The 24,089-nt window shown below is 33.3% G+C and overlaps 1 protein-coding gene across 1 annotated transcript; it reads right to left on the bottom strand.

The window, feature by feature from the left end:
* Positions 1-7,952: 7,952 nt before the first annotated feature.
* LOC128226740 (carbonic anhydrase-related protein 10-like) lies at positions 7,953-23,292 on the bottom strand. The gene is made up of 10 exons (XM_052936765.1): positions 23,191-23,292; positions 16,731-16,796; positions 12,084-12,220; positions 10,709-10,897; positions 9,871-9,966; positions 9,574-9,640; positions 9,054-9,211; positions 8,651-8,761; positions 8,358-8,397; positions 7,953-8,213 (listed from the first exon to the last, which is right to left on the bottom strand). Exons 1-10 carry the CDS (start codon positions 23,240-23,242, stop codon positions 8,188-8,190), a joined length of 942 nt encoding a protein of 313 aa, XP_052792725.1. The 5' UTR covers positions 23,243-23,292; the 3' UTR covers positions 7,953-8,187.
* Between the last annotated feature and the right edge of the window lie 797 nt (positions 23,293-24,089).

Raw genomic sequence — 24,089 nt, forward strand, 5'->3', positions numbered from 1 at the left:
TTTTACAGAGAAAGCTTATTGATGGAACATTATACACCAAACTGCATTGATGCAATTCAGCAGTAAAGTAAATATAAGTTATCAATTCATTTGGTGCTTAATTGTTCAAATGCTCCTGTATATCCTTTACGAGCTAAACGAACAAAAAACGTGCCCCAAAGAAACATTGGGTTTATAAAAATAAAAAGTTATACGTATCGTTAAAAGGCCCTGAGAATATTTTCTCAAAAATTGCCGTCGAATAAAACTTGGTTGGCGAAGTTGAATGTATATTTGCATGTCATGGCGTGATTTTATGATAATAGTTCATCATATCGCAATATGTAAAAGTGATTTCTCTTTTTTCCTTATATATTATTGCAAAAAAAAAAAATACTAGTAGATCTGATTTTCATTTTATTGCCTAGATAACTTACTGTTAATAAATTTGTTTTATTTGTGAAAGTATGATTTAGCGTATGTATGTAAAATGATAAGTAATAGCTGTTGCGCAGCATTTGAGACCATCTCCAAGTCATATCAGTCAATGCATCTTTTATGTGAACGACATAAATTCAATGGTGTTTACAAAGACAGACAAATCATGGTTAACCAAATCAAACATAACGTTATTATAACTACCAAATTTATTATTTTTTCATAATAAGACAATACTCAAAATTTTCAAAAACTGTTTAATAAGAATAAATTGCATAAATGTATGTTTGTATTATATTTGAATTGTTTGTAACCTACTGTACACACACTGGGTTGCTGATTCATATTGCACCATTTATATCACCATCCCTTGAAAAACATCTACACGGGCAAAGCTTCGAAAAGGAAAACAAAGGGTTATGAAGCGCTAACAGACACTGTATGACCCCCGGGGCTCTCGCAAAAATACTGTGAGCGAACGTTGGCGTATGAGGATTGGATTTTAGCAAAACTATCCAATATGGTATTATTTTTGACGATATTAATGTTTTATCAAAAGTGGGTTCTTTGTCAAAGTCTGTTTTGCATTCTTCCTAATCAAAGCATAACAACACTTAAATACATATTGTTGTATTTCGACTGTTGAAATCCACGAAAAGTATACGTCAGCTAAATGATTTTGTAAAGTATGTTCAAATCATATGGGTCATCCATCCCTATTGAGGAAAAGTCTGGCATCCATAGAATAAGGTTATTTGAATATCAAATCAAACAGGAAATGATAGTTATTATTGTAAATGATATGGCGTGTTGCACGACATAATCATAATTAACGTTTTGTTGAATGTTTTGTTTATGTTAACTGTTCTTAAAATGCCGAAATTAAGCAAACACCAGATAATTGACTTGCAGTTGTTACTCATCAATGCTTTTTTTGCCTTATTTAAAAGATGCAAATTAAGGATAGAAACACAGAAAGAAGAATACACAATTCACATTAAATCAAATTGAACATGCTTCACTACAACATGGTTTTAAATTTCCTGTTGACATGAAATGTCAGTGTTAAACAACATTCATTCACATGGACCAATTCCACAGATGGTGAAAATCCATTGCATTCAAATTAGATCTCTGATTCATATAACATGTGTATGCCTTGTTTTTCTGTCAGTGATATATGTATTCCATACGAGAACGTCTTACGGAGGCTTATAAACAATAACCCCAAAGGGACAGTGGATATATGAATATAAATATATAAGTAACGTGAGCAGGCGCCGTGTTTCCCATGCAGGCTGATACAGTTGGTTCAATAAAAGCACCTTCATGGTAGTAAAAGAAAGGAACAACAGTCCGTTCGAAATCTAATAGACCATTTCACTTATAAATAGTACGGAAGTGGAGGAGCTTATAATTTTGAAAATATGAACGGCGATGTTCATTAAGATCAAACTGCTATTTTGTAGATATTGAATGTTTTGAAAAAGTAATTTAAATCCACAAACAATTTTTAAACATAAGTCTTTGCGTTGGTAAGTTTTAGCGTGTAAGCTTATATGAAAACATATGAGTATCGTGCACCGAATGAAATTTAACAGTTTCATGTTCAAGATTAATTACACATATATATTTCGTTTCTTTATACACAAAACCATCAATTTCAACTGCCTTATGGTAAGCCAAAAATGTTTGGAAGGACTCGTTAATGAACTTGAAATAAATACTTCTTGTATCATTAGTTTACTATTGATACCCAACTTGCAGACAGAAATATAATTTAATTATTAACACTTGGGTGGAGCGAACCCATGCCGGTACAGCCAAAAAATAGAAACCCGATACCTTACTCACTCGCCCTCACGGACCTAGACTAGGCTAAAGGATATTTTAACCTTACATGAAAACATTGGAATTATCACTTATATTGTCAAGCAAACAGTTACGCTACAGTCATTTGGTGAAACGTATTAGTATAGCTTTCAAAGTTGTGGACTTCAAAGACAATAATTGAGCATACATTAACATTTAATGAAGGGACCAGCCATCAGTGTAGTTTCAACATTCCTTATGATTTGCCACACTTTATTTCGTAGAAATTGCATTTTTGAACCCATGAATGTGTTCTTTCAAAGGAATCAAAACTCCGTTGGCGAAATGTTTTTGTTATTGAACATGCGTAGCTAGTATGATTGACATGTGTATTAAGACAATCGATACAACAATACTTTTTGCGTCCTGTTTAGCTAATAACCTTAATAAATGGACTGAACAAAACGGAAATTGCAAGGAAATCAGCTGTCATTTTTGGAAGAAAGGCCACAACCAATAAGACACAAAACATAATTTGTTTTACTTACAACATGTTCTCTTTTTAATGACATTGAGTGTACAGACAGCTGAATCATGTATATTGTGGTCGTATATAAATAAAAATAAAAATACAGCCACGAGCTAGAAGAAAAACACCTTAATACAAAATTAATGCACGCCTTTAGAAAAACGACCCATATAGTAGTCTATAGTTGTCATATATAATACCAGTCCGGGCAAGAAATAATGTTTCTCCATTTATTAACAATATCTTATTGCAAGTTAAGACATCAGTGATCAATATAATCCATCTTTTAGTTACATATTCGTGCTTTTATCATTCGTTTACTCTTCGGATCTCCACATTATCAGTAACATTATTATTGACATCTTTGTTGACAAGTTGTTGGTATTTTGGACCACACTTTTGTCTTCCGTACGTAAGTATTAAAAAAATTCTAAGTAAGCATTGTCTTAATTGGAAAGAGATCGCTCAGTCTGAGTCCAAAACAAAGTACTTTTTGTAAGAGTATTTCCATTGTTTACTAATTTGCATTAGTTCCGGGTGTTACAGAAAATCGCTTTAAACTTTGAAGTTCAAACACAGAGAGCATTCTGCAGATATCAGGTATAAATCATAAGGTAACAATTTTACTGTAATAGTTTAAAATTTATTCAGTTATTGTTATTTAGTTATTGCGCAAAATAGCTTTTTGCTTGGTGATATCTCGCATAAATGCTTGGTTTACATTTTAAGTGTGAAGGACTTAGTCAGATTGTAATTCATCTTTTTTGTTTAAAGAAAAAATTGGCTACGAAAGAACATGTAACAACTATGCTGATGCAGTTTCCAGTTGAAAAATGAATTATTTTAGATCTACATCAGCACATTAACGTGGTGGACTGAGTAGGCGTTCACATATGTTATATATTTAGTGGTATGGTAATGTTAAAAGCAGGAGCGTTATCCCTGCAACACTGAAACAGTAATAATCAAACGACATCGTTTTGAAAAGATCATCAATCAATACACATGAGACTGATAAATGATAGACTGCCGATAGGATCAAAACAACAAGGTACGAAACAACTGCAATGCAGTCAATCGGAGACCTTGCTTTTATTGATTCTTTTTTTCAATGTAAGATATTACATGTTTTGAAAGATATGGCAAAGAGTTTCTTCTCAAGGTAGGCACACATTTATATTGGAGTTCAATCAGAAGTACTCATTTAAAGTCATTTTAACGAGATGAATACATTACTTTAAATGCATCCATACCTGGTTCCACATGTAATAGATGACTAATAGATGACTAATATGTGTATTGCATATATAAATGAGCAAAAAAATGCATTAATGAATAAATAAATACATATTCTTAAATATATAAATAGAGATATTTTTCCGAAAAATAAACATTATGTTGTTATCATGACCTTTCTAAATACAATGTATCGGCTAGTGGGATTGGTACCGTGGGATTACTCGAAATTCTCGTGCACGGTCCGCATACAACCGTAAGAAAACACTTTTATAATAGCTTTGCTAGGGAAATGGTCGGGTTATGGTCGTCTAAGAATGAAATATCATAGCGTTATTAGTACTGTGTTTTGATATATGAGGTTGTTTCCGCCTTCAGTGAATATGCATAGTTTCACGAGAGTCAAATATGACATTCATTATTCAAACGCAATTCTTATAACCATTTTGTCACTCAAAAGATACATGATTATGACGTCATTTCGACATCGCACTATGATACTTGTTAAGACATGACATCAACGGAGTAGAAAAGTGCAGTATTTCATTGCAGTTGAATACATTCCACACCATTCGTTCGAAGTTTTGTCCATGTAAACTATAATAATATCAGATGAATTATAAGTCATACGTACGTTTATACAAGTAGACGAAAGGCACAGCTGCTCCACGGAGATGTCCTTAGCTTATTGTTTTGCACAAACCATAAATGGTGGAGCTGGCGTAATGTAGGCGTGATGAAGTCCGTGCTATTTTGTTTACCATGTATCTAGGATTTTAGACTTGATATAAGTTTACCAGTCTGGTATGAACGTAGTGTAGATATAGATCATGCTGAGTTCCTTAAGTACACACTGGCTCAAAAGGTAACACTATAGATCATGCTGAATTCCTTTAGTACACACTGGCTCAAAAGGTAACACTCAATGTTGTTTGAAGAAGAGCTTAACATCTTAACAATAAGAAGAGAAAGGTGTTACTTTCACATAAAATAGCCGAAACATGGCGGACGAATACGTGCTCGCACGGTTATGGTTTATCGGTTTGTCGATTGTATCTTTAGACAAAACTGTTTTTTAAATACCGCCAAAGGCACATTGGTTGACTTCACAATCACATTAAGATACATGCTTAAATAAAAAATAAGGGCTACTTTGCATTTAAATAAAAGTTAACACAATCATTCAACGTTCATATATGGAGGGTTAATACTAAACACCATACACCGTTACGTTATGTTTATGAGAAGGTTTCAACTGTCATCATTAACATATGTTTATCTTCGTTACACTTACATAGTTCTTTCATGGAAAATGTATGGCATTCACTCATCGTCTAGGAAAGCACTTTTTAAAACTTAACACATATAGTTGCTTATGAAGAAATGGGCGAATGCTTTCATATACGTTGAACATGTAAAATATCCTATTACTTAAACAGTTAATAACGTCAATACAATATGCATACGATACGGTGTAAGGTAACAAATATAAGAATGGAACAAAAACGCATGTGGGGTGTCGCATTTTTACTGCAATATTACGAACAGCTTAAGAGATAAATTAATATATAGACAACGCCATCTCGCTAAAATGCTGATAAAAAGCCATAACTTGAGAGTTACTTAAACTGCATCTGCATTTTATCCAACAAAACGAAAATAACATAAACTATTGCGCCCTTGATACCTAACAATAAGTCGTGTTTGAAATATAACCTGGAATAATGCAAAGTAAAGTGAACTGCTTTTCATCGGGTTTTGTTGAAAGGACCACCGAGCACATGAGGATGGTGTTTAATAATGTATTCGTTCTTTAAATTATCTATTAAGGTTGATTTCAGTTAAGCATCTGTTTTTTTCTGTCAATACCTATAAAGATTCATTAGGGAATTTAACTCTTCCTACGCTGGTTTCACTTTCATTTGAGTCTAAACTGACTTGTTTAAATTGATCCCTAGATGAAGCCACAATATGAAATATAATTTCCTGTGTAGTTTTTATTGACCAATTGTTTACACAGATACGAAGGTACACCGGTTATGCTAAGACTGATCTGAGTTCTAATCGATGAAACATTTATCAGAGGTCAATAAAGGTTAACTCTAATAAACGACATACGATTTGGAGATGGGAGGGCTGGAATCATATTTTAGGTTAAACTATGCTTTTTATTATTGTGTTTCAAACTGTCTTCAGGCTTCGCAATTGATACTTGCTATATACAACCTTCGTTTGAAATACAGTTGATGAAAAACAAATATTGCAAAACTTGAACCATTTCAAATGAGAGTAAGCTGAAGTCAGGTTTCATGAAGTTTGTTTGAAACAGGGTTTGTACAGACAAAAATGAATGCATTTGCATCGTTCATTTTGCCATTGTTGTAGCACAGCATTGTCGGATTGTAATGTGTAAAAATGCAATTCCGGTGGCAATAAATCCTGCAGCTGACAAGAGTTTTTTTATGGATGTCAGCATCATACCCCTTCGGGGACACTTATTTATCCAAATTATTGAACTTTGACGCTTTGATGAGCAGAGAGAGCCATGATTTGTGAACTCATTCCTCTTATGACATCCATAAATCTTGACTACATGCATTTTAAACAGTGAACGGGCGGCTGTTCATCAATATCATTTTGGCTTTCTTTCACCAAACCAAAAAAAAATACTAGTTCTTTACATTTAGTTCCTGCTGTATTTCGGGTTCCTTCTTTACTAAACAAAGTTGTTACTGGCCACACTAAGTAATGCAGATAATTTGATTGATATGATCATGATAATGTAGATTATGTCATTATACCCTATTGCAAGTCATTTTCTTACAGTACATTATAAATGAAAGAGACGTTTGACTTGTACATTGATAGTTTAATTCTAGGAATAGAAAATATTTCAACACGTTCTTTGTTAAAAACATACAACAGTTCAGAATAAATTCTTATTATAAATATACATTTATTCATGTACATTAGACATCGACTAAGACGTGTTTAAATATACATGTAATGCTTGATTGCAAAGAACCACTGTATACAATTGTGAGCAAGCTAAAAGGAAAGAAAACAACTTATAATTATAAATAATAATAAATTGAACCTTTTTATGTCAATATTGAAAGATCGTTTCATGAAAGCAAAATCGAAATTTCTCTTTCCCGTGAAATCGCATTTTCCTTTCCAGTTTTGTGGTTTTAGCGCGGCGCAAGATGCGGGAATATATAAGAAACGCCTAATTAATCAATGATTTTGATTTCAATATTGGTTGCGCCAGAGCTCATTTTGAATAAAATAATTCCCTAAATTTACGCTCCGTCCCCAGTTAATAGGAATCTCTATTTCCGATTCCACTGTCACCGTTGTATACCGTTTCCGTAGGTCCTGTCCATGGAAGGAAGCAAGTTTTAATGCCTTACCGCGTTCACAATGCAAGAACCGTAAATCCTCAGCTATATTTGATGGAATGGCGTTCTTTGAAGCTAAATGGAAACTTAATAAAAAAAACAGACTTTATAAAATAATATAAATGACTATGAGCATGCCAAATAGCACCATTGTATGTCTTTAACACAATTCTAAGAGTCATTTATATCCACTGCTGTGGCTTTAGCACAAACAACACTCATAGCAGATGCGTTTATCACAAACAAGCCGAGAACTTTGATCAGCTTAAAACATCTGATTCACAATTATTTAGTATCATTGACACATTCAAGCGTTCGTTTCAAACAACATCATCTGCTAAATTTATCACTAAACAATTTAGGCAGGACTGCCGTTATACGCACTGAGTATATTGTTTGCTTTACTGCAATAACGCTCCTCTCGGCCATCGTCAGAAACCATCAAACATAAGCTTTGTGTTCAGGAGTGTCGACTGCATCGACCGTTATTCCATTAAACATAATGCTATTAATGCTATTAACAGCAACACACTCTCCACAGCAAATTTCCCCTCACTTTTAACGATAAGTATAAATGCGAGAACATACATTTCTAATTGCATTTAAGTTTGGACCCAGTGTTAATCGCACTCCAGCACCTAGATCCACGAAACGTAGATATCCCGTATATATTCATAGGACACTATTGAGCTATACGTAAAGTTTATTTTCGACATTGTCTTTTGTTGGAAGAACTAGGTTCAAAGTGGGTTAATGCTTTTATTAGGAGAATACTAGGGATGAAATGCCTCGTTATCTCAATCCAACGTCGGGATTTGCTGAAAGGGAGAGGATAGAACCACATTGACGTTATGTTTTAGGTGCACATGTTTAACAATTATGTAAGCGCATAAAAAGCCTTTCTAATTAGGATTTTGATTAGAATCTGAAAATAATCAAATTTGACTGATTTGGATGCATACCAATATATCGCTTTGCGATCTCCATGGAACACAGCCGTGTCTGAAAGAAGATAATTACAAAATTAATCGGTTTCCGTCCTACACAAAGCGTCAATCGCAAAGCATGTATTATTAAATCTTACAACTGAGTTCTAACTTATATAATTATATTGTAATATTGATTAAATAGTACCTATTTAGCTGTCCTATTAACACTCGATTCGCCAAACAAGTATTTAAATAAAAATCTAAAACAACTTTTCCAATAACTGTATTGCTTTATTACTTGGAAAAATAAATACATTTAATCTCACTTGATTTCTGAAGTTGATATTCGTTCGGATAGTCCGACGATTTAAAGGCATAAGAGGTCTGGCGTTTGAAAATCTCCATTCTTGGTATGGAATTCTTCTTAAATCTGTCATCTGCAAAAAAGGAAGGTTCGTTTTAAAAAGAAGAACTGACCTCATCTTTTGAACCTATCTCAAATCAGATGAATTAATGGATGTAGCGTCTTAGGGCTTAATAGACGTATTAATACCCCTGTTTTCAATTTGACTTTAAATGTAATAAAAAGCATTGGCTATTTACACAACGGATAAGAGGGATTTTTAATTGGAGATACTTAATTAATAATATGAACTATTCGGTTACTTATAATAAGTTTTTAGAAATATTTATAATTTCTTACTTATCAGTACTAGTATTAAATCTCACCTGTTTTGAGGAAATATACATGGGCTTGTTCAATATGATCCAGGTGACCGTCTCCCTACAGCTAGGCTGTGTCAGCGATCCAGCGTATGTCATGTAGTGGTCAAGAGATTCGGGTAACAACTTGTCAACTGGTAGATACTCAACATCCGTACATGAATCTTAAATTGAAAAATGGTTTAGACGATGAATTCTTTATATCATTGCGTTTTATGTTGAATGAAAAATAAATATTTGTGATAACACTATTAAATGGTTAACTGTTAGTTCAGGTTTCAAATTGATAAAATGGAAAGGTAACACTTAAAGCAGCAAACAAATGATATATTCTAATACCTTAAATGAGCTGGTCAGGGAGAGGATATATTGCATTAAATATGCAATTTATAAAGCAGCACGGAAACAAAACGTTCACAATGAAATAATGCAATAAATGATACATTTCATATATCTCTTAGGCAATAGAAATATATTTCCTATATCTACTTTAGTACTTGATTCTGACTTTGCGTGCTGATTATACCTTGTTGGTCTATTATATAAAACTTCTCTTGGAGAAATTGGAAGGCAGAATTATCGTAATCCCCAACCTGTAGTAAAGAAACACAAGTTCTTGAACATTTATGACCATATATAGAATGAATACACGCAATTTGAACCTTGTAACATGATAATACAATACAGGATAGCCAAATTGAGATTGTAATACGAAAGTAATTACTCGTCCGTGGTCAATAACATTCTTCCATAGAAATATTACAATCAAGCGCCAATTCAGCATTGTCGAATAGTTTGCCAAATATAATGATTCCGAACTTACGGATATAAACACCGCCACGATGGCAACGCCTCTGGGACTCACTTGCGCCACTGAGTGATTTGCATACAAATCGGAGTTATAGGCCATAAACTGAAGCTGCAAGAGAAGAAGGGGTGTACTGGAGACTTCCAATATGGTTTAATGCAAATTGATCTTGACGTGTATGATGATTCGATATATGACTAGGAGGAGCTGCAAACGGTCTGGTAACAATTATTTCTGATCCAATGATAAGAACAAATCGCTGCCAGACAGACAAAACCATTGTTTGGTTATTTAGAGATTGATGGCATTTTTTTCGTTTGTCTACGTTATATGAATGTAAAAAACTTGCTTGAGCATATAACAAAACATGTAACTTTTAGTAGCATAATTATAACTTTTATTAAACTTCAAACTGTAAAAACGAAATCGTGGTAGTGACATTATTATTAATGCTCGTTTTGACGTATATGTAGAATATGTTAAAACATTTTTTCCGATCTATAACGATGTAGTCTTATGAGGCTAGTCATACATCTCAAATTGTTTTCATAGATGTTTCGGTTCCATTCAATTACAACCAGTTAGTCCGTTGCATACCTCCTACTCTGTTATTGAATTCTTCTGTTTTAAGGTTATCTATAATTATAATCTTATTAACATATCTACGAGATATACAATTAAATTAGTTTACTTTTATAAAATAAATGCTAAATTCTTTTTACAAATTCATTAACTTTCATAGCTGCCACATCCGAGCCATATTGGGAGCTATGTGTTGTGGGCTGATCAGTACTGGTTTCTGTTAAGGAATGGTCAGTGCTAGTTTAATTAAATACACTTGTAAATTATGTACCTCTCCAGCAAAAGGCCTGCCGTCGATGTGGTGCTCTGACCCTGAAACGTTTTCTCTGCCGAAGTGCAGCTTGATTTGGTAGAGGCGATAGGTGTAGGAGAGCGGCCCCGCCGTGAAATTTACAGCGGGACTACTGTTGTTCACCAGCAACGTCAGGTCTCGCTTGTTATTGCGAAACGTACCGCTGACCTTATATAAAGAGAAATATCAAAAAGGCAAATAAATTGAAAAGTATTAATCATTGTTTGTATCATTTTGTCACTGTCCCTGTTCGCTGATATTTTATGTGTCGATAATTCATCAGTTGAACATGTTTGTTTTAAGAGCAGAAGTAAGAAAACATGTTTTTAAATGGAGGAAAAATAAAAGATATATGCTTCTCCAAACTCAAATAAGTAGATCCCATAATTTAACAATGCTAGAAATTCTTATCTTGCCCACGGGCGAAGGTAAAATGCCCGTATGGAACTCCTTTTTTATGGTCGCCGCATAGTAATTACCTCCCTTGTAGAAAACTGTCGTCTGTAGCATCATGGAAACCTTGTCTTATGGCAATATTTAGAACGCTAATTAATTATTTCTCGCTTCAAATGTTACCATAAAAAAGTTTTCACGCACCTTTCAAGAAATAATACTGCCCTCTCCTTAGAACTATTTGGCTATTAACATAATGTGTATCACTGTGCGTATATCCATGACAACTACGAATTATCGCATATCCATACGCAATTACTTTCACTAAGCACAAAAGAGTTCCAGCGAAAAAAATACATTTTTACTTTATTTGGTTTAACTGAGGTGGGAGAAAAAGCATCTACCATAGCCGCTCGTGTAAGATAGGTTCATTCCGACCCTTGCGCAGGGTAAACCTCGTTTCCGCAAAACACCCTACGCTCGGGTCGGAATGAACCTATCTTACACTCTCGGCCATGGGAGATACTTATAATCTTTTGAACCTACAATATTGAATGCACACTCAATTTAATCATTGTTTTTGAAATTACGTAACACAGCATATTATATTAAGTAATAATCCTTAAGTTCAACCGTGACAATTCATAATTACCAACATGATGTATTTTAAATATTATGTAAATGTTTTGTTTGTATTTTTTTTCTTCGTGCCATCATTGCCCATCAAGCCTAAGTGCTATACTGTAATACTACTGTTTTAACACTGTTCTTCAGGTTCTTAAAATGTACCTCAATTTCTTTTCAGAAATGTTATTTCTTGTGCATGAATGATATAGATGTTGCCGTGTGGTAGTACCGTCTTTTTACAAGTTTACCTTGTCAGATGTGCTATTGATTGTTGGTACCTAGTGTGGTTGTATCCTCGGTTCTGAATAGAATCGATTAATTGCAAAAAACGTACCGACGCAGTGTCGACCTTAAATGGCTGTAGTTGTGGATCATACAGGAGGGTCTGTGGCTTAATGTCAATGGGAGATTGGTTCTTGCCCGTCTTGCATATCACCCAGTCCTCGTTGTGGTCTCCCCAAGAACTCGGACCTGAACGGAAAACAAGTGTATATATACATGTTTAACGTAATGGCTACATGAGTGGTCAATATAGGATGACCATAGGCTTTATGTCAATGAGACACTCAGATAGGTTCTTGCCCGTCTTGCATATCACCTTGTCCTCATTATGGTCTAACCAGAACTCATCCCTGAACGGGAAACCAGTATATATATATATATATATATATATATATATATATATATATATATATATATATATATATATATATATATATATATATATATATGTATATGTTGATAACGTAATGGCTACATATGTGGGCAGTATTGGATTACCCGTGGCTTAATGTCAATAATAGACTAGTTCATACACGTACTGTGTATCGCCCAATTGTCGTTTTATCGTACAAGCTACTCAGACCTGAATGAATAACCAGATTATATGTCTACATGTATAACATAATGGCTGCATGTGTGGACCAACTATTAAATGGGAAATATAATGATAAATTGTCTAAAAATTACACAGTGCGTTTGAGATTAAATAATATTTTATGTAATACATAAAGTATAGCCAAACACGAACCAGTATCATTGTGCATTGTAAAAATCTGCACTTAACACAAATAGCTTATAGAAGTAGAAGTGATGATGCATGCTTGTATCGACAAGTCTACCTTTATTCTCCGAATTTCGTAGAGGACTTTTGAACTTTTACTTTTTTGATGGCAAAAGCTATAGTAATGATACCATTTAACGCTTTTATTTCATCAAAAGTTGTTTCCAATCAATGAATAAACAAATGATAATAAACAAATGGTCACTTGCACTGGAACAAACATTGGTCTAATTAAGGATTTGGAATGAAGTTCAATGAATATGTGAAGCTCAAGGAATTTACATTAACAACATATTTCATAGAATGCACTTGCAGTTAACACCTACCGAAACAGTTGACATTGCTTGTACTGATGAAATGGTAAACTGATTTTTGTTTCAAACGTTTGGCTTTTGCTTTTTATATAAAACACGCATCGGTACATGTGTAACTTGTAGTAGACCTATTTCATCCTTTGCAATTCAATTCAAAACAAAGAAATGAAATTAAACAGTAACTGGTAGAAAATATTCCTCGGGTGTCCATTCCTTGTGAGGTGTCAAAATCGATGAAATGTAACAAATTACCTTACCATAGATATATTTCGGATTTTAATGAGTAGTGACTACATATACTGCAGTCTTATAATCTATTGTTCATATTGTTTTAGCAATTATTCAGAAACATATCAATAGAATCTCGGTTTCTGCTTTAAACATAATTGACGCCCAAAAATTATCATCTGGAGATACAAGAATATCATTGTCTGAAAGTAAGAAATAATTTTTTATTTGTCTCCAAGTCAATAGTTTGCCTATACTAAGATACCTTTCCTTTGGTATTTTATGGACTGCCAGTTATTGTCACCATATCAGGATGAACATATTTTATATTTAAACTCATTTAGCACCATTCATTTACAAGATACAGGATATTTTAACGGAATATTTTTTTCTAAGCAACTGAAAACGTTTTTCTCTCTCTTGAAAAGATCCAATATATAAAGAAAATGATTCTGGTTTTTGACAGTCAGTATTATCATATTACCAAATGGCGTCAGGTATTGGTCATCTGCTTGTCGAAGTGTGTTCCAAGTGGCAGGAGCTCATTGTGCTTGTATATGTTACCAGTATTGGTCCTACACCGAGATTATTTATTTACGGGGTACCACGGTTTGTCCTTTCCAAAGCTCAATGCTTTCAAGTAACACAAAGGTTGACACTTTTCATAGTTCCTTGCATACCCGGGATTAACCTTTACCCAACATGTCATCAGGGTTAGCCTTTCAAACAGCTCATTGCTTTTCTATGTCACCAGGATTGGCTCTTCTCAATGCTCATTTCTTGTGTGAGACACTAGACATCTCCCAAATTGCTTGTTTTTATTGGGCATCATTGTAAAAGCTTGCCCTGCGCATTTAATTTATGTGGCATCAGCGTCGGCCATATCCTTAGCTTATTGAATCTATGTGGCACCTGGAATTGTTTTTTTTCCACAGCTCATTGCTTATATATGGCATCAGGCTTTGCATTGTCCCATCTCGATGGTTGTGATATGGCACCAGGGGTTTCCCTTTTTGATTAAAGTGCTTTTAAATGACAAAACAGACTGCCTTCAGCTCACCTATTGCTTTAATATGGAGCCGTGGTTGGCCCTTCTTACAGCTCATTTCTTTTCTATGGCACCATTTGTGACATTTTCCTTGGCTCTTTACTTCAGTTTTGCACCTAGATTTTGCCCTTGTCGCCTGCGAATTGCTATTATACAGCACCAAGATTATTTCCTGACGCAACATATATTACCTCCATAATCGAGTGCTTATATATGGCACATTAATTGACCCATTCCTCAAATGAATAATTTCATTCAAATAGTCATTTTTTTCAAACTTTGGTATAGCTAGTGCACAACTCGAGTGTACTTTAGGAGACATAAAACTTAATGTTATAGGTTTTCAGAAGGATGCAATATATTTAGTTTGGATTTATAAATTCAAATGGAGTTTGAAATGTAGAGTCGTATGGTGTATTCATATGGAAGAAAAAGCTTATTATGAAGTGGTGATATATATAACTTAATTTGGGAAAGTTCTTAGCCATTATCCACCCGAACAGAAATTTTTAAATATGGCCATCCACAAAACTGAGAACTCCCATTTGTACATGCCTAGGGAAGCAAGTTAGGATATAAATTCTAATAATTCATTACATGCACAAACATGCAAGTCGACTAGCGTGATCTTTTCCTTTTAATTATATTACGCAAGTTCTTCTTAATTTAGGACTAGCAATTAAGTCTGATAATAAGAAAGTGTGTGTTTTAAAAGCCACATTAGTCTGTGTCAGACTCCAGATGATCTTGAAAACAATGAAATTTGTCGGCGCTTAGTTTTGGATTACCATCTTTTTATTAAATTTCAGAAGTCTGATGTTCTTTTAAGTCTAATTACGTATTCCCGTATGCCACTTCTTTCTTTTTACGTAGCAAACTAATTAGTGTTTACGAGTAATAAAGGGTATATTGGTATATCCGAATTAGTAATGAGAGTAGATTAGTGAAATTAGTAATCTTAGATGAGTAGGGCTATAAGACCAATTAATATATATTATAATTTTAATTGAATGAATCTTGCGAGACATTATGAGTATGTATTACAATGATTTTGTAATAATATAAAAAAAAATGAAGTAAAATAAAGGCGACCAATGCATATTTAAAAAAATAGGACATGGATTCTCATAGTAAGGTACTAAAATATATCATTTTTTTCCATTCGAATAACAGCTGTCAACGCGTAACACCAAAAGTAGAAACTGTTCCATGTTATTTCGTTAGCCAATAGTGATACCATAATGCATTGAGAATCGATGTCTAAGCTGAATACTTTACGGATAGAATACTTTGATATTTCAACATTTATGCAAAAAGCTACAAACTTTTCAGTATTTGTATGTGCATGAATATTATGCAGAAAAGTGTCTGAAAGAGACACCCTGATTCTGATTGCGCGACTAGTATTATTGGCATCTGTATCCAAACTGTCATTATACTACTCACACTTGTGTCCTGTTATTCTCAAAACACTTCTTGCATGGATTTAACACTATAAACAGATATTAATGAAATTTGTAATTATACTCGGGGAATAGTCACAAGCCATATACTTAAATACAAAGTCATCTGAAACCTTATTCTTGTCAAAAATAAGATTAATTATAGGCGCTTCCATATGTGGTATTAATTGTTATACAATGTAATTTAAGCAATATCAACTGGCTAGTAGCTGAAATCTTACAACGATCAGGCAACAAAATTTAAACCAAGAGACAAACGTATTAACAACTCGATCAACTACCTTACAGCACGATTTTTTAACAACAATTTAAATTAATCGTCCATAACAAAAATTTAAACTGCGCGTAGTTCCGATTTATTTTGTCTCTTTTATTAAAAAAGTATTGTTGTATTCACCAATTTGTGATTGCTTTAGATTAAGGTTCAATATTTATAAATATGTATGCGAAAAGCTACAGAAACAAGCTCAGAAGCAAAATGTTTTCACATAAACCCGGTGTATGGCACTGGGCAAACGCCAAAGACATAGAACATTAAATCACAAACAAGAAATATGTAATGATATTACTTTAAGCACGGCATTTCAACATATACAACAGAATATCTTCCCACGTACTTTCTTATCGTCGATATCTTTGTTGACTACGGCAAAGCCGTGAGAAACTTATTTAAATCAAAAGTAGCAACATGAAAGTTGGTTCCTATGAAATTATGTACATCAGTCTTGTTAGAATGTACTTAGGCGAGCCATATGACATTGTTGGCTTGCAGAGCTTTCCATTTGTAAACCAGGTCAATTGTTGACCATGTGATGTATCGGAATAGCTTTTTATATTTCCATTGCACATTATATGCTTAGCTTACCTGAGGCATATCCGTCATAACCCCACCAACCACTCCAATGATCCGCAGCTGGACAGTAGCTCAACACTGAAGATGTTAAAGAAGAAAAATGAATTATGTATAAATAGTATAAATACATATGAGTAAGTGTTTGTAAAAGAGTATGTAAATTGGTTTTATTAAACAATAGTAAGGCAAAAACTGGATTTAAGAAACGTTCATTGAAATTAAGTCATTTCAGAACGTGCAGAAAAATCATTTCAGGTTTATCTCTATTGTAATGTTACTGTTTCCAGTAACATTATGCATAGCAGCATATCAACGGTTAGTAGGCGTCTAAAGATATTAAAAATGGTGTCGTAGAGTCATACAAGAAGCCTGCAAGTTAGTCCTGCAATCCTGTTATATAATCAAATGCCTATGTTTAAAAGAAACAATAAATCACTTGACGTCATACTTTGAGAAATGACAGGCTGACAACATGATCGCAACAATAAGACATGTCATTAGTTAAAGTTAGTATAATAGATGCATTTCAAGAAAAGTTGCTGAATGTGTTGTTAGATATATGAGCAAGGTTCTACTCAAGGGAAGGACAGAAATGTCACTATAAGTTTCTTTCGTACCAAATTTGACCATGATATTAAAAGTTTAGTACATGCTAACAAGGAATCGTCCTAAATAAGTGCATTCTCATCCGGTAATAGTCAGGATCCGTGATTACAAATAGTTCCACTAAAGTAGCAAAAATGCAAAACGTCATTTCATTTAAACTTTCCTTTTTGTTAAACATTAATGATTAACCTTCTGAATTTTAAAACACTGATATTGTACAATTAGTTGCATTTAATGCTGTAAAACGAATGGAATATGAAAGATTCTTTGTAACGTCAGTGCTTTATCCCCATCGGGTATTTCCGGTTCTTTTTAAAGGACAGCCATATGAAAGCGTATTGAGTCATATCATTTTCTGAGCACTGATACTCGGGAGTTAATTTTCTGTAGTACAGACTCAATACGCACGCTTTCAAATCTTCATTAAAGGCTAAAGTTTCCTTCTTACTGTAATTGTAACAACCATTTTGTTACATGTATGGAACATTTACACAGATAACGTAATATGTTAAAGATTTTTTTAAGTTAGAAATTAGACTTGTCATATGAATGTCTTCATAAGCTTTGGTCCAGAAAGGAGAACTCCAAATTACATCAATGTTGCTAAACAAGGAACACTTCTATTTATATTGAGTTGATGGGGACATTGTCGGTATCAAATTTCCTTTTTGATTCATAACACAATTCATTGTTTGTTAAGAAGCATCGCATAAATGATTACTGTCAAATAACGAATAAAGATTATAATGTGGACGCAAATTCTTCCCGAATAAAGCTTTATTCAATCCATGCCCATTGGACCCGATCCAAACATATTTGTATTTTAAGTCTGTAGGGATATCATTTGATGCAATCGTTTCCGGTTTATTCATATAGATGATCACTTAAGTGTAGGCAATGTAGCGTTCGTGTTATTAGTTCGGAGATGGCAGGGAAAGTAACGAAATTAGCTTATCTCACAATATTTCTTAGATAACTTTAAGAATAAACCTGACCGTACAACACGATTTTTCGAACACAGCCCTACACGATAGGCTAATTGAGATAAACGGACCAACATCAACGTCTCGGAGAATATCGCTTGTTTAGATATTTGGATAAGGCAACAGTCCTACCAATAGTTAAACAAAATTTTATATAGAACTTATCCATTCCGACGTTGGTTTCAAATCATTTAGAACATCATCATTATTGTCGAAAGCGTCTTTAAATATGCGTCACTGCTAAAACATTCTATATTACCTGCCTTTTATATCCTTTTCATGGGAAACAAATATTCCGAAATTGTATCAAACAAAAATGCGAGAGGAGGCTTAAGCCGGGTTTGTTTAAATTTGTTTAAAACAGCACTATTACAGAAACGAAATGTATTAAAGTATTGTTGATTTGGCCATGATCGTGGAACAGCATTGTCGGAATTGAATTTTTCCTGGAGATATGTAAAAACGCTATTAAGGTGGCAATCAATCCGGTATCTAACGGGGAAGTTTTTTGTTGGATGTCAGAATAATACCCCTTCCGGGGACAACACTTCTCATCAATTATTGAGAATAGACGCTTTGATGAGCAGAGAGGTCCTTGGCTGAAAGAGTCTTTCCTCTTATGACATCCATTTATCTAGGTACATATAGTTGAACAGTAGGAAGGCCGTTGTTCACTTCTTTTCTAAATCTGACTCAAAATCTTTGACTTACTCCGATGTTTACGAATATCTTTAAAACGAATACCATTATAAACTGCTCAGTGCAGCGTATTGTTATAAAATAAATCTTCTTAGTTTTGTACTCGCATTTAGTTTTAATCAACTATTCTAGGTTATCAGAAGGGCAGGGGGTGTAGTGTTGATATGACTATGACTATGGTATACTATGTTTCTTCAAACTGTTTTTAATTACCATGTTCTATAATCATAATTCAATATTTTATTAAAATGTATGATGAGTTTATTTCACTATCTTGTCTTTACTCTCTGACGTTTAAATGTATATATATATATATATCAACATCTTATGTTGGTTGATTTAGATCCAAATGTATATTGGTTATTTATATTGGTATATTGGTTATTTATCTCAAAACACTGACTGGACAATATATACATACTTCAGCGAATATTGCTGAGTTAATTGTGATTATCTAATGCATGTATAATACAAGTCGATATATTATAATAGTCCACACCAATGTTTGTAGACAATGTAAGCATAACTCGCTATAAGGATGGATTAAAAATAGTGTTGTTCTTTTTTCCCTAGCATACAACCTACATGTCCAACCAATCAAATTGCAGATGAGCAACCATTAAATACTAGGCTTAAGCATTAAGACTTTAAATTTTCGAGAGTCTTTAAAGATCCGCCTGCTGCCACTCATCCGATAAAGACTCCCTGCTACAGATTTTGCGTTGACAATGCGTCAGCCAATGAGGTTGAATTTTAAGTAAGATAACCTGAAGTAATAGCTTAATGATTAAGAAAGGGCTCATTCGCTAGGCTCAGTCCGCCCTTTTCTCAATCATTCATTTCAACTTAATTTTATTAACAATTATATAGATGATCACTATCTAAACCGTGCAAAGCTAATCAACAAGTGTATATGCTGATAAAGAAATGATGATGTGTATACTGATGACAAATTTGATCATAATTATGCATTGCACTCATGAACCGATGAACCGAAATACAACAAGTTTAAATCCTTAAATTATACAATCTATGCGTGCATCATACTATTGCTAACATATATCTCATTGATGGTCATATGGCTGTCCAATGTCTCGTCAATATGATTGTTTTGTCTATATCATTACCGTGTATGGTCGAGGAACGTACGATGCTGACATTGTGTGGAGGTTTGACTGGCATGGTTGTCATTGCTTTACGATACTTTTGTAATAATCTAAACATGGTGTATTTTTTTAATTGGTGATAGACTTAAAACAAAATAAAAACAAGAAACGTTAAAAACAACATGTTTGTGTATTCGTTGTTAAGAACAAATTTAACAACAACTCCTTATACTTAAGTTTAGCCTATAATAGTTAACTGTTTATTAGGATCTGATTGATAACGACCACGAATCTGTCATACTTCAAAAGAACGGAAATACATTATTTTATTATCGTGTCAAAGATATTTTGACTTTCGTGTCAAAGTTGTATGCATGCTTTTTTACGTAATTGAATTTTGTCTTCTTAATGAAACAATTATATTGAAACTTTTCAAACAGCCAGAACATTCGACAGACAATATATGAGTGATAAAAAACCAGTAGCTAGACATACACTGACAGTCAAGTGGCGGCAAGCCAACAATTATAGCTTTATTGGCGTTGCTCCAAACATGATTTATGTGGCTTGTCTGTGTTTTTGTACACATTATGTGTCTTGTTAAGTATCGGTTTGCGATTGCCTTGTTAAGGTATTTAATTTGCTACTGGGTTTGTCTCTGTAGTTTCCAATATACTATTATAGTTATACCATCATACTTTGGTCATACACCAATAATTGTTGTCCATCATCAAACGAGCCCAGATGAAGGAGACAAGACTAAGCGAAGAACACCTGAAGAACCAGTATGTATTATTTTCATGCAGAGAACCAAAGATAATAATGATTTAAGATCCATTTGATGCTTAGATCCATTTGATGCTAAACGTACCATTGTATTCCATAAGCAAAAGCGAATTTAAAACATGTATACATAGAGGGAATTACAGACAGATAAAGTTATTTTATCTGACGTTAAATATACCTAAATGTATCCTAAATCAATCAAAAAGACAAAATGATTTATTAAACATAACGCACATGAATGCTTCCTCGGTAAAAATATGTTCGAGTGTACCGATTGTTTTTTGTTCTTTTTTTTTTTAAACAGAGCAGCTTCCTATTTCATGGTCAATCAATGACTTCAACAACAGACAGCTTAACGCTTTGGTAAACATTTGTTTATATGCTTGTATACATGGTTTGTCAAACTCTTATATACATGATATATTGCAGCGGATTAAAACGATATATACAACATATCATGTATATAATAGTATGACATATGTTGCAATGTTTGATATTTATGTTGAATTATTATGTATAAAATTAAATGTTTTAAACAAAACATTCAATTGTTTTGATCTTTGTATTGTTGGTAACCCATTAAGACATTTTTGAAAAAAATATAATGTGGCGAGCGGCCGAAGAGAAACAAAAACCATGTACATGTAGTTCGAACATTCGAGCGGGCAAAACCGGTTTTACCAAGCTAATTAGATTAAAATGAAAATAATAATCCATGTGTTAGGTTATGAAAATACCCAAAGAATGACTCATATATTTAAATACAAATGTTTCAGTCTTTCCGACAGGTCAGAGACACATACAAAAATTGTTTATAGGCGCAAGCATGCTTCACAATAACGCGTTGGTACCATTTAAGTGCTCCGACGTATTCGGACTGAAGTAGAAAACGGATGCTGTTAATCAAATGGAAAAATACTTCCCTAGAATACATTGTCATTTGGTGTGGGACATTTGTAATTATAATATTAAGAGGACATGAATTTGAAGCGAATAGAAACCATTTTTGTACAATAACAAACATAATGGAATTCATTAATTTCTTTTGGGAGCTTGATTACATCGAATCCAAACAGCGCAATTTTAAACCAGAATAAATAGTAAAGAAGGCTTCCGTGCTTTGTGTCTGATGAACAAGGCTTTAACAAATAAACATTTTGTACACAAATTATACAGAAATTAGTTGATTGAATGATGATGATACAGTTTCAGTTTCATTGAAGTCAGTAAATATCTCATTCGTCACTCATTCGATAAATATTCGCGATGCCATATCCAAAATAAAGGGGAAAAATTAATATTTAAATAGGAATTAAGTAAGAAATTCTATAATTGTCCCACTCTGTGAGACATAGCACCTAAAATTGATAATTTACTAACAAAATAAAATAAATTAGATCAGTTGCGCTTGAAAAAAGTGTCTGTTTGGAAAAAAATGCCTGTTACAAAATAAGGTAATTATATATTTCATTCAACATTTATTTATTATGGGAACATTTTACTTGATATACGACGGATTTGCATATGTAAAGGGTCTGTTAGAGCGTCTGAACGATTTCAGCAAGTCAATTTGGTGTAAAAATTGAATACTAAGCTTTGTTGTTAAGCTTTCAGGGAAGCTTGCTTTGTAAACACTCCCATATTTTGTACCATCATGGAAGTTCATCTTTGGAACCACTACTTAAGCCTTTAACGCGATATGAAATGCTTTCGTGAACAGACACAAAAATAAATTGAACCCAACATTTCACAATTTATGTAGAATCACCAAACTGGCAAGTCACTTCGAGATTATTCTAATCAACGTATAAAACATTAGTAATGACCTTTTTATTACATATAAAATTCTTTAAAATTTTAAAACATATACTTTAAGAAAACAAACAAACAGAAAACAAGATAGGAATAAAACGAAAATGTGTTGCCAACGTACAAAGAATATAATTGCTTTGTATTGTTTCCTTCCTTTGGACCGGTAAGACATTGTTTCACCAAAATAACATATACAATGTCTTATCAAAAACGTTTTATCTGAGATCCCAAATATATATGGATTCTTAGTAACAATCACACAACGGTTTTAATATTGATGTAACATTTAAAACGTTCATTATTGTTTATTATGTATTAACTTTTGCTACCAATTGAGTGTTATAAAAACGTTGTTTTAACAATAAGATAAAACATTAAAGGCATTTTAAAAAAATCACCATAAAATGTAAATGTAAGGAAAGTAAGAAATCATAAACCACCGTCATCAAATCACTCGCAATGAATCTTTTATGACCTTACCTGATTCAAGGAAAAAGAAAATAGTAATTAACACAATAATATTGGAATCCATACTTGCAACCCTATGGGTTATTTTTATTATACTTTCCTTCACACTTTGTCTTAACCGAGACTTCTAATTACAAGTCCTTTTTAAATTTATTAGATCCATCACAAATAATGCGCTTATGAACATACTCTTAAATATTGTTGTGAGATAATTTCATATCGTCTTTCTGATCATAGTTCTTTTTTTGTAACACATGTGCAAGCGTCAATGAACAATTTGTTAACATAACTTTACACCGGTTAATTCTTTCTTGCGATTGGGGTCTCGGTAACTACACTCCTTTAATTCTGACAAACAAGCACTCTGGATGATTAGAACGGTAATAGTAATCCTCCCTTTGAGAGAACGAATCGAGAATGTCATTAGTATTATTGTTCGTATTAAATCTGCAAGTCCGATTACAAAGTACCCATCGTCAGGCGTCTTTGTTCCGACTGGTTTAGCCGATAATGATACTGCCAGCTATGAACATCTCTGTCTACAAAGCTGATAGATACTCCCAAGATTTTCCAATTGCTTTAAAATTACCCAATTCCTTTCTTGATCAGGTTGCCTGTTATCTTTCCACGAAATACGATAAATTGAAAGTTACGGAAAGTTGTCGCGAAATGGTTTCAAGAATCTGCTTCCGATTTAGTTTGCTGAATGTATGGGATGATTTTTTTCATTGTTTATGAGTTTTGTTTATGAAACTTTGACAGTGGTGATAATCTACTAATGACAAAGTCATCTATATCATATGATAGTTATGCGTTGATGACAATGCGTCGTGAATAAGTCCATTTCACAATCCATTACGTTTGTGACGTACCATAACTAAGTCAATTCTGTTGTTTTCTATATATTATCA

This window comes from Mya arenaria, chromosome 3 (assembly GCF_026914265.1).
Source record: "Mya arenaria isolate MELC-2E11 chromosome 3, ASM2691426v1".
NCBI classification, from domain to species: domain Eukaryota; kingdom Metazoa; phylum Mollusca; class Bivalvia; order Myida; family Myidae; genus Mya; species Mya arenaria.